The 13,403-nt window shown below is 38.6% G+C and overlaps 1 protein-coding gene across 1 annotated transcript in view; it reads left to right on the top strand.

The window, feature by feature from the left end:
- Window positions 1-13,403, top strand: part of LOC136269158 (mitogen-activated protein kinase-binding protein 1-like) — a 27,531-nt gene extending 14,128 nt beyond the window's left edge. Inside the window, exons 3-37 of the mRNA XM_066064640.1 lie at window positions 1,067-1,129; window positions 1,350-1,506; window positions 2,127-2,204; window positions 2,277-2,417; window positions 2,485-2,667; window positions 2,760-2,830; window positions 4,336-4,425; window positions 4,474-4,543; window positions 4,907-5,020; window positions 5,078-5,180; window positions 5,230-5,261; window positions 5,496-5,562; window positions 5,611-5,713; window positions 5,938-6,029; window positions 6,224-6,349; window positions 6,507-6,577; window positions 7,699-7,778; window positions 7,833-7,871; window positions 8,185-8,260; window positions 8,311-8,422; window positions 8,470-8,533; window positions 9,520-9,627; window positions 9,676-9,943; window positions 9,999-10,026; window positions 10,082-10,116; window positions 10,826-11,038; window positions 11,102-11,114; window positions 11,171-11,345; window positions 11,513-11,894; window positions 12,119-12,178; window positions 12,238-12,405; window positions 12,460-12,510; window positions 12,560-12,635; window positions 12,684-12,763; window positions 12,811-13,403. Of these exons, the coding sequence (XP_065920712.1) occupies window positions 1,067-1,129; window positions 1,350-1,506; window positions 2,127-2,204; window positions 2,277-2,417; window positions 2,485-2,667; window positions 2,760-2,830; window positions 4,336-4,425; window positions 4,474-4,543; window positions 4,907-5,020; window positions 5,078-5,180; window positions 5,230-5,261; window positions 5,496-5,562; window positions 5,611-5,713; window positions 5,938-6,029; window positions 6,224-6,349; window positions 6,507-6,577; window positions 7,699-7,778; window positions 7,833-7,871; window positions 8,185-8,260; window positions 8,311-8,422; window positions 8,470-8,533; window positions 9,520-9,627; window positions 9,676-9,943; window positions 9,999-10,026; window positions 10,082-10,116; window positions 10,826-11,038; window positions 11,102-11,114; window positions 11,171-11,345; window positions 11,513-11,894; window positions 12,119-12,178; window positions 12,238-12,405; window positions 12,460-12,510; window positions 12,560-12,635; window positions 12,684-12,763; window positions 12,811-13,257 (4,036 nt within the window). The 3' untranslated portion in view covers window positions 13,258-13,403. The remainder of the gene's footprint in view (window positions 1-1,066; window positions 1,130-1,349; window positions 1,507-2,126; window positions 2,205-2,276; window positions 2,418-2,484; window positions 2,668-2,759; window positions 2,831-4,335; window positions 4,426-4,473; window positions 4,544-4,906; window positions 5,021-5,077; window positions 5,181-5,229; window positions 5,262-5,495; window positions 5,563-5,610; window positions 5,714-5,937; window positions 6,030-6,223; window positions 6,350-6,506; window positions 6,578-7,698; window positions 7,779-7,832; window positions 7,872-8,184; window positions 8,261-8,310; window positions 8,423-8,469; window positions 8,534-9,519; window positions 9,628-9,675; window positions 9,944-9,998; window positions 10,027-10,081; window positions 10,117-10,825; window positions 11,039-11,101; window positions 11,115-11,170; window positions 11,346-11,512; window positions 11,895-12,118; window positions 12,179-12,237; window positions 12,406-12,459; window positions 12,511-12,559; window positions 12,636-12,683; window positions 12,764-12,810) is intronic.

Raw genomic sequence — 13,403 nt, 5'->3', positions numbered from 1 at the left:
CTATTGTAATGGTAAAAACCGAACACATCGTAATTACTATCATGTTTACAATATGTTTACATGTTTAAAACAACAAATCTAGTTGCCAGTTGCATGCACAACCACACACAGAGGGGAAAGAACAATTAAATGTGTAACTACCAGCTGGCAACAAGCTTGATAGGCAGTGAAATTTGTAACTTTGCAGCTGTCATGTAGCAGTCAATTAACAAAACAATAGCTGTACAACATACAACACAGCACAAGCAATTGTAATTACTATTGTAATTACTAAAGCAATCGTAAAAAACAATGGTAATTACTAATAGTATTACCAATAGTTTTACAATAGTTCTTTTTGAACCATATGTAAACTTTTTAAAGTCCCCTACTGTATCTATGCTGTAAAAATTCTATTTTAGAAAAGTTAGAAATAGCTCTTAGGCTTTACTTTACTCCCTAACAAAAGGTTTCAGCACTTATTTAATAGAAGTATAGCTTAAAGAATAATCGAATATTTGGTTGTTTTGTTCACAATTATTCGAATAGTAAAAATTGCTATTCGTTTCAGCACTAATTAGCATGTGTTGGCTTGGAACACTGTACCGTGTTGTGATTTGTACCAGTGTTGTGATTTGTACCAGTGTTACATTTTAGCTGACAGGTTTTCCCCAGAATAGTATACTGCATTCTGTGGAACCTGTGGGCACTCTATAAAAAGGACGCTGGTATAAAGATATATTGAAACCTGGACACCTTGATAATCAGAACATGTTTGGTTGATCCCCAAGGTGTCCATATTACACAGGTTACACCAGGCATTTTTGTCAAAGGCCTGGTGAAGGGTACTTACTTGGTGCCTTAATACAGGACTACATATGAAATACAACCATTACATACTACATATGATCCACTCAAAAACAGCCAAGCTGTAAAAAAGAGTGCGGCCTTCAAAAAGCCTGGGTGAAAAAAGTTGTGAAATGAAAGGTGACGGCCATGAAATGGCTGCAATGATGTTGATGATAATAATTGTACAACTTGGCTGTTTTTGTGTGTTCATTTTGTATTTAAATACATCTCATTACAGGTGTGTAGTTGTGTTATTCAACTCCAAGAAGAATAAGTTTCACTATCTTTTCAATGTATCAAGGTACATATAACACACATGCATTATTAATTGTGTCTGTATGTTTCTATATACACACCTGTAAATATACATAAACTCTACTAGATTTTTATCTCAGTTCATGGAAAATTCATGGAACCATTCTTTGTATGAAATGTTCGTATACCATCATTTCATACACATTAACACTTTTGTACTGTTTATTTTAAGTATCAAACATTTAATGACATCCCAATGCCTGTAGAAAGCCGATATCAAGTTTGGCATTTTCTCCTGATGGTAAATACCTAGCTGTTGGTGATTGTGGCCATAATCCAGCAGTGAGAATATGGGATATTACCAGTAGCAACGAAGAGCACATGGTTGAACTGAATGGTCACAACTATGGAATCTCTTGTGCTGTAAGTGATTATGTATGACTGAGTGTGCAATGGGTGGAATAAATTTGTCACCAATTCATCAGGTAAAATGCTAGCTGGATTTGCAAAGCACTTTTTGTTTATGAGATTAGCTGAGTAAAATTTCAACTTTTGCATTGAAACAATGCACAGTCTACTTTGTGCAAGTATCTTTCTCAAATCCTTACTTCTGTACATACAAGGGCATACCTTTCTTAACAGTCCAGTTTTACCTTATATGTACATAACCTGTCAAAGCCAACATAAGGCCTCAGAGGAAATGGACTGGTCCCAAGAGGCCATTATAAAGCCTTTTCAGTTCTGTGCTGACCACATCATTCATGATAGAGCTTCACAGCTTGTATGCAACTGACTACTTTGCTTTAATTAACCACACCCTAATGTACTGTTAGTTTTCCCTAGGCTGTTGTAGACCACATCACCAATGGATCCTTTAGTTTACCATAATTGGTTGTATTGTATGTGTGTTATGTAGAGCTCATATGATTGCCGAAAAGTTGTTGAATTGTGTGAACTGCATACATAGTAAATGGTGGGCCTGTGTTAAGCAGAGAGCATTGTGTAGATTAATGAAGGTTTTATTGTGTTGTATTGTCTTGTAGGCATTCTCTCCTGACCTGAAGTATTTTGTGTCTGTGGGCTACCAACATGATATGATGGTAAATGTGTGGAATTGGAAGGTGTGTATGTGTGTGTGTGTGTGTATGTGTGTGTGTGTGCGCGTGTGCATGATATATTATACTACTTTTTAGACATCTTCAGTGATTGCTAGCAATAAAGTATCCAGCAAAATATATGGTGTGGACTTCTCAGAAGATGGCAACTATTTTGTCACAGTTGGAAATAGACTCATCAAATTTTGGTACTTTGATTCCCAAGTAAAAGGAGAAAAGGTAAATTCCCATTGACATAATTTACAAATGTGTGCTATATTTGTGTGTGTTTGTGTACATGTGTTAGGCCAACTTGACTCATCCATTACGAGGGAGATCAGCGTTACTAGGGGACCTACGCAATCAATGTTTTGCAGCAGTTAGCTGTGGCAAAGGCTCTATGGCTGATCGCACCTATTGTGTCACCAAAACCGGTTACCTCTGTCTCTTCAACAAGGATAGGAAACTAGAGAGCTTCATCGAATGCAAGGTAAGGGATAGAGACATCTTTCCTACTATAATTTTACAAGCATGTGTAAGAGCATTTCATAGACATGTGGCATACATGAGATATCCCTACAGGTTGGTACAGCTCATTCAATGGCACTCAGTCCTCAGTACGTGTTCTGTGCTGGATCAGGTGGAACTGTGAGGTATGTAGTGTAGTAGTGTCTTCTAGCAGAATGACATTGTCAGTTGTCCGCAGTATAGGACCCATCACAATCATGCCCTGAAATTTGGACATTTTCCTGTACTTTTATATGGCCCCAATTGTATTAGTGTACATACATTAGGACCCTTGAAATCAGGACACCTAGCCACCAAATATGACATTTCAGCATGGTCGCAAGGAATCCAGAATGGAAAAGTTGTGATGTATATTATATAGTTATACAACGGCCACGAGTGCTCTGCCTGATATAAACGCACGAGCCTGAGGGCCGTTAAGCCCGAAGGCAAGTGCGTTTATACAGGCAGAGCACGAGTGCACGTTGTATAACTGTTATGTACCACTCACCTAATAGGTGGGGAGAGTCTCACAAGACAGCTGTAACACTTATAAAGGCCAGGTTTCTAACATCGATTGTGGGTAACCAAGCCGGACGTTGCGATGACGTTCCCCCTGCAGTACTGCAGCCACCTGAGATATTGAAAGCTAGTATGCTATGGGTTATATCACTAACCTGCATTCGCTGTTCAACTCTCATCACGTAGTGCTCAGCATGCCAGCGTGCCATATAGACTAAGCACCAGACTAATCGCCATAGTGATTCTATTGAGTGAAAAAAAGCAGCTAAATAGACGGTTTAAGTAAACAAAACCTAACTAATAAACGAGATACTAGTCTAATTCTTACTATTCACACTGGCTAAACTCGAATCTGTTGGCATGACAAAACTGGTTACCACAATCGAACGTAAAGGTTAGTATTATTTAGAATATATTTGTTTTATTGAGTCATTGTCGAAGTGGACTACAGTTTAATCTGAGCTAAGATGGCACCAGACTAGTAAGGTGTATAAGTACGTTTATATATATGTAGACTAGAGTTGTGGCCACCCGCGTTGGCTTTTTCGATCGCCATTGGCTGTTTGTAAACATTATACGTATTGGTGACGTTATGGCCCACAATCGACCTTTACATGTCAGGCTATAAAAGAATTCGAGTGATCTGTGAAGTGTCTTTCCACCTATTAGGTGAGGTGTCGTAGTGGTCTTCGCCACCGGCACTTGTGCTATGCTGCACAAAACCGCAGCCAGTGCAATATCTGTATATTGCACTGCGGTCGTTCCATTATAACTTATAATGCACTTGTTGTGGTCTACAAAACCACAACCAGTGCGTTATAAGTTATAATGCACTCGCTGCGGTCTGCAGCAGTGCAATATACAAATTATGGCACTGGCGGTGCCTTTGAACTGCCCACGCAGAGTGGTACATAGTACTGTTAATTTGGATTTTTCACATTTGGTAATTAAACATACTTGATAAATCTAATATCATTCATAGTAACATCTGCTAAGTATCAGCTGCCTCTGATGTCTGCATTTACTTATGGGCTTCAAGTTTGAGTATGGACTGCTATTCAGTATCGCACTAAACATAGTTAATAGTCACATGTGTATAGCCATATATGGTTACCCTGTCACACAACAGGTTATTTGATCCAGTCAGCTTGGAGTACATTGCAACAATCCCCAAGCCCCACCCACTAGGTGTTGATATAGCTACAGCACTGGATGCAAGGTACACCCATCAGATCATATACAAGATGTATCATGTTACATACTCCAGTCAGTTTACTGGTGATGGGGACAAGTATGCTGACACAGTGGCACTGGCAATTGATGTAGTTAGCAAAAGAGTAAGAGTATATAGTGTGTGTATAGTGTTACGAATAATAAAGAGATTGCTGTATTAGAGAGTATTTAAGTGTCGTATTAAAAGTGTTCTAAAATATAAAATACTTGCAGCATTCTATACTATAGTCGCCTTTAGGCCAAAAGGTGGTAACTTTGTGTATATTGACATGTTTGGATGTTATTACTATGGTAGACAGGTGAACATGTTATTTGGTGACCTCTTGTAAACAGATTTCACTGTATATTTGCCCTGTGTGAATGACTAAAAGTAGTTTACTTTTTAAAAGTTGTCTATCAACTAGTTGTGTAGAGTACTGGTGACCTGTACATGTCCACCCCTGACACTTATAATACTCTTCCACTAGCTGGCTTGTGTCTATAATGATCACAGCCTGTATGTGTGGGACTGGAGTAACATAGATCAGATTGGTAAGGTGTACTCTACACTGTTCCATGGTGCCTGCGTCTGGGATGTTGATGTGAGTGAATCAGCACACCCACAACTTGCATGTACCTTTCATGTTGTCACTACACAGTGCTATCCTCATTTAGAGGAAACAAGTGCTAGTCTACTACCAGCATCTTGTTTTGCTACCTGCTCATCTGATGCAACTGTAAGGTTCTGGTCCATCTCTAAAGGTTAGTCTGAGTGCCTTATGATATCAGTTGACATCTTCATTTTATATAGCTGCAGCTCCTGTCAAGAATATATATTCAAAAGTACGTAGCTTTATATGTAATTTGTGTTTGGGACATTTATTATGGGAGTATGTACTTGTAATTGTGTGTGTTTGCAGTTTAAGATTGGAGGTTATAGGCATCTAGCCTTGCATTAAAATAGCTAGGGTTCACGTTGTGAGTATTATAATATGGCTGACTGGCTATGAGTATATTGGAGCAGTTGTGTTGATGTGTTAACTTCACATGCAGATTCATATTCTATTTAATTTACAGGAGATTTCAAAGATTCTGTACACTGATGCAGACAGTGCAGTACTAAAAGATGCCAGCAAGTTACCTGGTTAGTGTGTACTGGTTGTTGCTATCATGTGGTGCATGAATATATTAGGGGATGCCAGGGCAGTGGCTGACAACACACGAGGCATCCGATCAATCCGGTTTAGTCCTGATGGACAGCACATGGTGGTTGGAGACAGGGCTGGAAATTTGAAGTGTGTTTTGCTTTAACATGCACACACATGGATGGGACACATACATGCACACATGCACACACACACACACACACACACACACACACACACACACACACACACACACACACACACGCGCGCGCGCGCGCGCACACAGAGATGTGGTTGATTGGTGTGCACGAATGCACACCATCCATTAAGCATCCTCTAATACAACACATGTTATCATATACAATCCCTTACAGAGTACATGATTTACAATTTATGGATGTGCTGTATGAGGTAGAAGCACATGACGCTGAAATCTTATCAATTGAATACTCTGATCCCTCATCAGGTAAGAGACCCCAGGGATACCATCATACTAAAACAAAAGTTTTGTGTTTCTATAGAGATTTTTATCCAAAAAAGCAAGACTTGATGATTGTAAATCCTCAGTTCTTCCTTGAACTTATTATATTAGATTTTAGCCAACCTTAAAATGTACATCTTTTTACTGCATGCATTAATTATCAATCACTTTATTCTCAGGTCACTACCTGATGGCTACTTCAAGCAGGGACCGGCTGATCCATGTGTTCAAGGTAGGACCAGAGTACAGTTTCCTACAGACACTTGATGACCACTCAGCATCTATCCCATCCGTTAAATTCAATGGTCAGCACATTTCAAGAAGAGTAGTAGTGTATGTGATTAAGTTTCAGGAAAAGTTTTTAGTGTACTTACATAGTCGTATGTACTCAAAAGTGATTACTTTGACATTTTGCTAAGTTTGTGTTCAAAAATTTTTAATGTACTCTTTCTGTGTTTGTAGTTTCAGTCAATTGTTTGCAGCTGTTAAGTTGTGGGGTAGACAAGTCCATCATGTTCAGGACTCTGGAAACTGTAAGTGTACGTGATGCTATTAGATCTATGGATGGTCCATTATGAATGCAACACTGTTGCTACTTATTGTGTGTAATATTAGAGTAATTTAAAATACTTTGTGTTTTGTATTGTTAATTTAAAAATGAAATAGGGGTCCAAGCGACAAAAACTAGTGAAACAATAGATGAATGATGGTATTACAGCATAGGAAAATCCCTACATTGGCATGTTATAACAATCATTTTGTTCAGTGCCAAAATAGGGACTTTTCCACCGAGCTATGCTGTAATACCATCATTCATCTCTTGTTTCTCACTTGGATCCCTAAATCAATATTTTTTTTATTATACTAGTTTGTTATAGCATACAGCTATACACGTGTGACTGTTCAATTAGGGTGACTGCTGTATTAGAGTGTCTCAAGTCAGCTTTTCACCTACCAAGAGGCGTGTCACTATTTCATATTGATTACAGCTATACCAATAATAAAAATAGATTGTTAAGAGGTGTGGTCTCTGTGCTCGATTGTTATAGATCGTTAATGGACGTGGTCTTGAACCTTTCATGAAGTTACAGGTATCTACCAAGCGTAAGCACTTTAAATAAGTTTGTGGCATCTAATATACTGCTCAAGGAAAGTGTTGTTGATAGGGAAAATTAATGCCTCAATATGGTTTCATTGCATGAAGAAGATGACCAGCCTGATTGAAGATAAAAGGCGCAGAGGGCACACACTTGTCGGAATCCCAAAAGGCACATGCCACTGGTGAGTTTGTTATTGTGGCATAAAATGGTGGCTGTGCGCTGCTTCGTTTGACCTCCAGCCTTGTGACTGTCAGTCTGGCAGGCAGGCGGACACAAGTTTCAGTGATATATTTTTTAATTCTATATCCGGCTGCGTGTAAGTGTTTTCTTGTTTTTAATGCTGTATTTGATGTAATATTATTCCGTAAAGATGATTTTCGTTGCATAAGATGTCTCTAGAATGATTTTTAAAAGTGGCATTTTAGGCGGCATGCATTACTTTTGGGGGGATCCCTACTTAAACAGTACTACCAAGAGTTAATAATAGTGTGTAGGTTTAACTCTTGGTACTACCGTACCATATAATTTTAATCTGTTGCTAAATGTCCTTGTAGAAGCCGGAGCTCAGTTTTCAAAGGTCTAATCACCTTGTCAGTAAGGCCACTATCTATGATATGGACATTGATGCCAGCAGGTATAGTTTCAATTAGTACTGATACCATTAATTAGCTGTTGTGTATGTTTGTAGGAAGAATATGGCCACTGTTGGCCAGGATAGAAATTTGAGGTTTGTTTAAAATCTTTGTCCATGTTGTGTGTAGTACTGTATAGTTTGTGCGTGTGAGGACCTGAGGGCCAGTTGTTAATGTCTAGAATGGGGCTTCAGTGTCCATACCATTGTTAGTAAGGCATGTTACAGCGAGGCACTACACTTACTCCAGGTAGCACAGTATGTATTATTTAGTACAAAGTTGTCCCCATGCATGCATTACCATGACTATGTTTCATTGTTTATGCTATTGTATACATGTACAGACTTATACATACCCTGTAGTATTGTGTATTGTATACACACAAGCAAATGGTACATGTTACTACAGGATATACAGTATTGCTCAAGGTAAACAGATCAGATATTACAAAGCCTCAGAGAGTGATGAAGGAGCCATCCTAAAGGTACCCTCCCATCCTCTCCATACTACTTATACGTATATTAACATCACTAGGTCACACTGGACCCTTCTGGGATGTTTGTGGCTACAAGTAGTTCAGACAAATCAGTTTGCCTCTATGATTTTTACTCTGGAGAATGCCTTGCCAAACTGTATGGACATTCAGGTACTATCACAGATATCAGTGTGCGTATGTCACAATTGTTAACACAGAGGTTGTTACTGGAGTGAAATTCAGTCCTGATTGTAAGAGACTTCTATCAGTCTGTGGTGATGGGTATGTAACAACAGTATATAGTCCTGTTGATAAGAACACTTATAAACAAGGATACCCATGTAATCCAGACACTTAGTTACTTACTGCATAGCAGGGATATTTTTGAGGGGAATATTTCGTGGATGACCACCATTCAAAGTTTTTTTTGGGGGGGGGGGGGGGGGGGGTTGCTTCTTCAAGATCTTTTATGCATTAAATGCCATTTTAACTGAGCTTCATATTGGGGGGGGGGGGGGGATTTTGCAGATAGCTGCCAATCTGCAAAATTTTCCCCCACAGAAAAACCTGCTACCGTATAGAGGGAAACTTTGGCGCCGTTAAAATTTGGCGATTGACCATGAATTCGTCAAATTTTCCCCATCCAAATATTTTGGTGGCGAAGAAAATAGCAAACCAACCCTCGAACTAATCAATTTTCTACTCAACCAAGGGATAGTGGGCCAGGCATTACGCTAGAGCCAAGCCTGCCTCGACTACCACACTAGGTAGCTAGTTACTGTACACGTGGTATCCTCAAACTTCAACTCAAAACGGGCATGACAAGTATAGCGAGTCCTACCATGTTAAGTACGATATTCACTATTCCAGAGGGTGTAGATCTACTTTCTATATAGTATTACCTTTTAGTTGGTAGCTGACTCCAGGCGCCGAATCGCTGAGAGGCGTGGCACTCCAGTTCTCGCTTCAGGCACAGCAATTAGTGATCTAATTAGTTCAATACGGCGCGCTCTGCTAATAATTCGCCAAATTTTATTTCGCCAACAGAAGTATTTTGCTTGATTCGCCAAATTTTTCCCCCTCCAAAGTTTCCCTCCGTACGGTATATGTTATTTCAGATCCCAAAAATATCATTTCTAATAAAATCAGATACTATACCATGGTAGTCAAGGTACATCTGGTCAGTCCCGAGTTGTCCTTATTAGACAGGTCACACTGTAGTTGGTCAATTGCATGAGTATTGTGTCACTACATATCTCTTGTTTTAGATGTGTTTTTATTTGGCGTCTGTCTCCCGAACTGACAAGAGTAATGCATGATCGATTGATGGAACTTGGTCACAAGCTGCCATCTTCCATTTCCTTAACAGCAGCAAGGCAAGTGTACCATGGAATTTGTATTGGTAATTCATGAATATTTTCTAGGAGAGAGACATATTTTGTGAGCAAAAAGGATAGGACTTCAGCTGCTACTAGTTTACTGAGTTCTGGTGACAGTGAAGAGCTGGATTACATTGAGCCACCAGCCGATGACAAAGATGAAGAGTGGTTTAGGTTCAGCATGAGTGAGCTACCTGTATGGGCACAGAAGAGGATGGTTGAAAGTCGTCCTAGCATGGCAGCACACATTATTGCCAACCAACAAGTCAGCAGTGACCAACAAACCACTACACCAACAGGAGTATGGGCTGAGGTAAATAATTCATCTATATCAATAATAAATCAGTAACTGCATTTGTTTTGTACAGAGAATTGGAGATAAATCAACCATTCCAGGTGCTCATCTTTTTAATGCTTTTATGTGTGTGATATTTAGTGTTGTGTGTCCTAGATGGAGAGAATATTAGCCCAGATAATGTAGAAAAGGTATAATAATATCTTATTTTGTAATTTAGAAAGCATTACTATAAAAAAAAGTTAGACTTTTTTGTGAAATACTGCTAAATTTAATTAACACATAGGTAGCTTATTATTTAGCTGTATCAACACGTATTCATCCTCCCCTTGTTGCCTCGTGTCAATGAGCCTTATCCATAATGACGTTTTATGACATCACAAGAATAAAGATGGCCGGGACTGTTATACAGGCGCCTATGAAGAAATTTTTTTAATTGCTCATGTTTCAGCCAGAAAAGAAGATATTGAGTTCTAAACAACAGGTACAGTCAAGTTTTGTATAAGACATTACGATAAACAAGTTTTGTCACGTTTGAAATTTTTTTTCTAAATAGCATACGTTTACAATAACTTTTGTTACATACCTGTCGGTTAATGGTCGATATCTCCATGTCTAGCGGAAATGTGAGTGATCGAAAATTTATCTCCATAGGCGCCTGTATAACAGTCCCCCAACTATCGCGGCCATCTTTATTCTCGTGATGTCATAAAACGTCATTGTGGATAAGGCTCATAACTAAGGTATACTACTCCTTCAGCTGTGATATAACTTCTGCATTACTCAAGTAGTATATGAATTCTCCAATAGGAAAACACTGTTGGCTATAATATAAAGATGATGCATTTGATACAGTTTATTAACTTTTTAATACATTGCTATTGCTATTTATCTCCTAAGGAACCTACAAAGAGCTATGTCACTAAACGTGGTGAAGTCACAGACATGGGTGATCTAGAAGTACAGGATTTCAGTGACCCTGATGACACAGATGCCAATGTTGATGAAGAAGTTATTTACCCATCAGTAAAACCTGAAGTAATAAGAATGGACTCTGAATTATTCAAGAGTACACTGCCCATAAGAGTAGACAGCTCTAAAGTTATACCAGAGGTAAGTAAGTGGATGTTAATTTTTTTTACAAGTCATTTGTTACACTACAATTTCTATATATAGGATTCTGCTTCAGGTAAGATTGAACTGTTTTATTTCGCACTCTGGTTGAGATATTGTTGGCTGCTTTAGATGATGATGAAATACCACCTGAATCCCCTGGTATATTCTCTCCTCCAAATAACATCTTTATTGCCACTCACTTTGATAGTTTAAACACTGATGCTGACCGGTTGCTTAGTGCTCCTGCAGAACAATCTCCAAACAAGAGAATGAGTATATCCTCCAAGTATTTAGGATCATCATGGTATGTAATTTTTTGTAGCATTGAGTAGTATGCAATAGAATTTTCATTGTCCATTGTGTTATCAAAATTTGATTGTCATTTTAAAGTATAGCATACAAGACATACATACTATAGGCAGTGAATTGCTGTACATGTAGGACAAGCTGTAGTGTACCTTTGTTTTGTAGGGAAAGACAAAAGTCTTCCAGTGCTATTGAACTGGGTGTTGTTAAGAAACGTTCAGCATCTGTAGACAGTGCTCCACCCACTATATCAGTGTCAGAACCAGACTTGTTTGCTCGTGACAGGGCAGCTAGTGATAAACCATCCACTAGTGATGGTCGTAGTAAACATGTGAAGTTGCCTGGCAAGCGGAGATCTGTTAAACCGGACACTAATAATAATCATAACAATGGGAATGGTAGTCATAATTTGAGGAAGACCGTCTTGTCTGTTTCAGACAGTAATCTTAGTAGACACAAACCACCGCAAGCAACTAAGTCAGTTATACCTAAGTCAGTATCTAAAGAAGATGTAAAATCTACTGAAGTATCACTTGAAGAAGCAACCGTAAGTGTGTGTGTGTGTGTGTGTGTGTGCGTGTGTGTGTGTGTGTGTGTGTGCACGTATGTGTGTGTGTATGTGCCACACACATGCATGCACACACATGTGCACGCGTGCACACACACACGTGCGTGCGTGCGTGCATGTATGTGTGTGGTACATGCGTGAGTATGGTACATGCGTGAGTGTGTCTGCAAGTCTTTCAAGTGTGGAACTAACTAATTATTTAGGGTAAGAAAAATGAGAGCTTTATGGCAGATGTAGATAAGACCAAGAAAAGATTAGAGGAAGTAAGCTACATTTTTAATGGTGTCACAAACCGTAATATAATTACTGTTTGCTGCTATAGTTGGGATTGGCAATACCTACTAAATCAAAAACTAAAAAGGATGAATCACCATCACCAAAGGATACTGTTAACAGTAATCAATCAGAATCTGCTGATACTAAATCTGAAGAAAAGTCCCACTCGGACACTCCAGTACCTATGACCAGACAACGAGCAAGATTTATTAAAGTTTGTGTTGTATAAATAATATGTGTGTCCCATTTCTTTCATTTTATGTTATAGAAAGGCTCAAAGGAAAGTAGGCAACTTCCACCTTTACCATTAGGAGCTCAAGTATGTTAACCATTCACATATTATCACATGCTAAACAAAAATTATAAAGGAGTCACCTAAAACATCACCAAAGTTGTCACCTAAAATGCCAACTGCTGCACAAAATGATAAGAAAAAATCTTCTGGTATGAAATATACACACACTTTGAATACAATTTTAAGAGTTTACATAGGATCAGATATTGAACTAGTTGAGAGCATTATTAAAGACTTGGACTTTAATTTAAAACAACTAATGGATATACACAAAGAGGTATGAACATTTAATTGTGTGGCAGTTTGTTAACTCACTCTTTGCAGAGTCTAGCTAGATGTGATGAGAAAGATAATAGTGAAGATAATGAGGTTGTAGCTGCCATTGCTACTGCTGTTTCTACCATCAAAACACAATCAGTTAACTGGCACACTAAATACAGAAGTCGCTGGAAGAAGTGTAAAGCCAGGGTAGCTGACAGAGAGAAGACACCAGCTACATGCAGCAAAAGAACAGTGAAACCTGAAAAACTTCCAGTCAATGAGAGAGTTTTAGCTCTTACAGACACTTCAACCACTGCTAGTTCTACTAGCTCAGCTACAATGGAGAAAATACCTTCACTTCCACATGACAGTCATGTTGTTGATAAAGACAGCAGTAAAGATAGTGGGCAGAGCTCAACAGGATTTACAACAACAGATCCTGAGGTGCTGGCATTGTTGGAGAAGTACTCCTCAGAGCTAGTGGCAATGGTGAAGCAAAAATTACACTAATTCTTAATGGAGTTTATTCTATAATTTATCATTCCTGGCTGATTTTTATTAAGTACTTGTGTTACCAATAATTCCAAATTCTTGGTGCTATTTCATATTTATTTAAATGTTAAATACAAACCTTGTATGAAATTTTGTAATTGTAA

The sequence above is a fragment of the Dysidea avara genome, chromosome 10 (assembly GCF_963678975.1).
Source record: "Dysidea avara chromosome 10, odDysAvar1.4, whole genome shotgun sequence".
NCBI lineage: Eukaryota > Metazoa > Porifera > Demospongiae > Dictyoceratida > Dysideidae > Dysidea > Dysidea avara.
The sequence above is the reverse complement of the archived record's forward strand: the minus strand, read 5'-3'. Positions and strand labels throughout refer to the sequence as shown.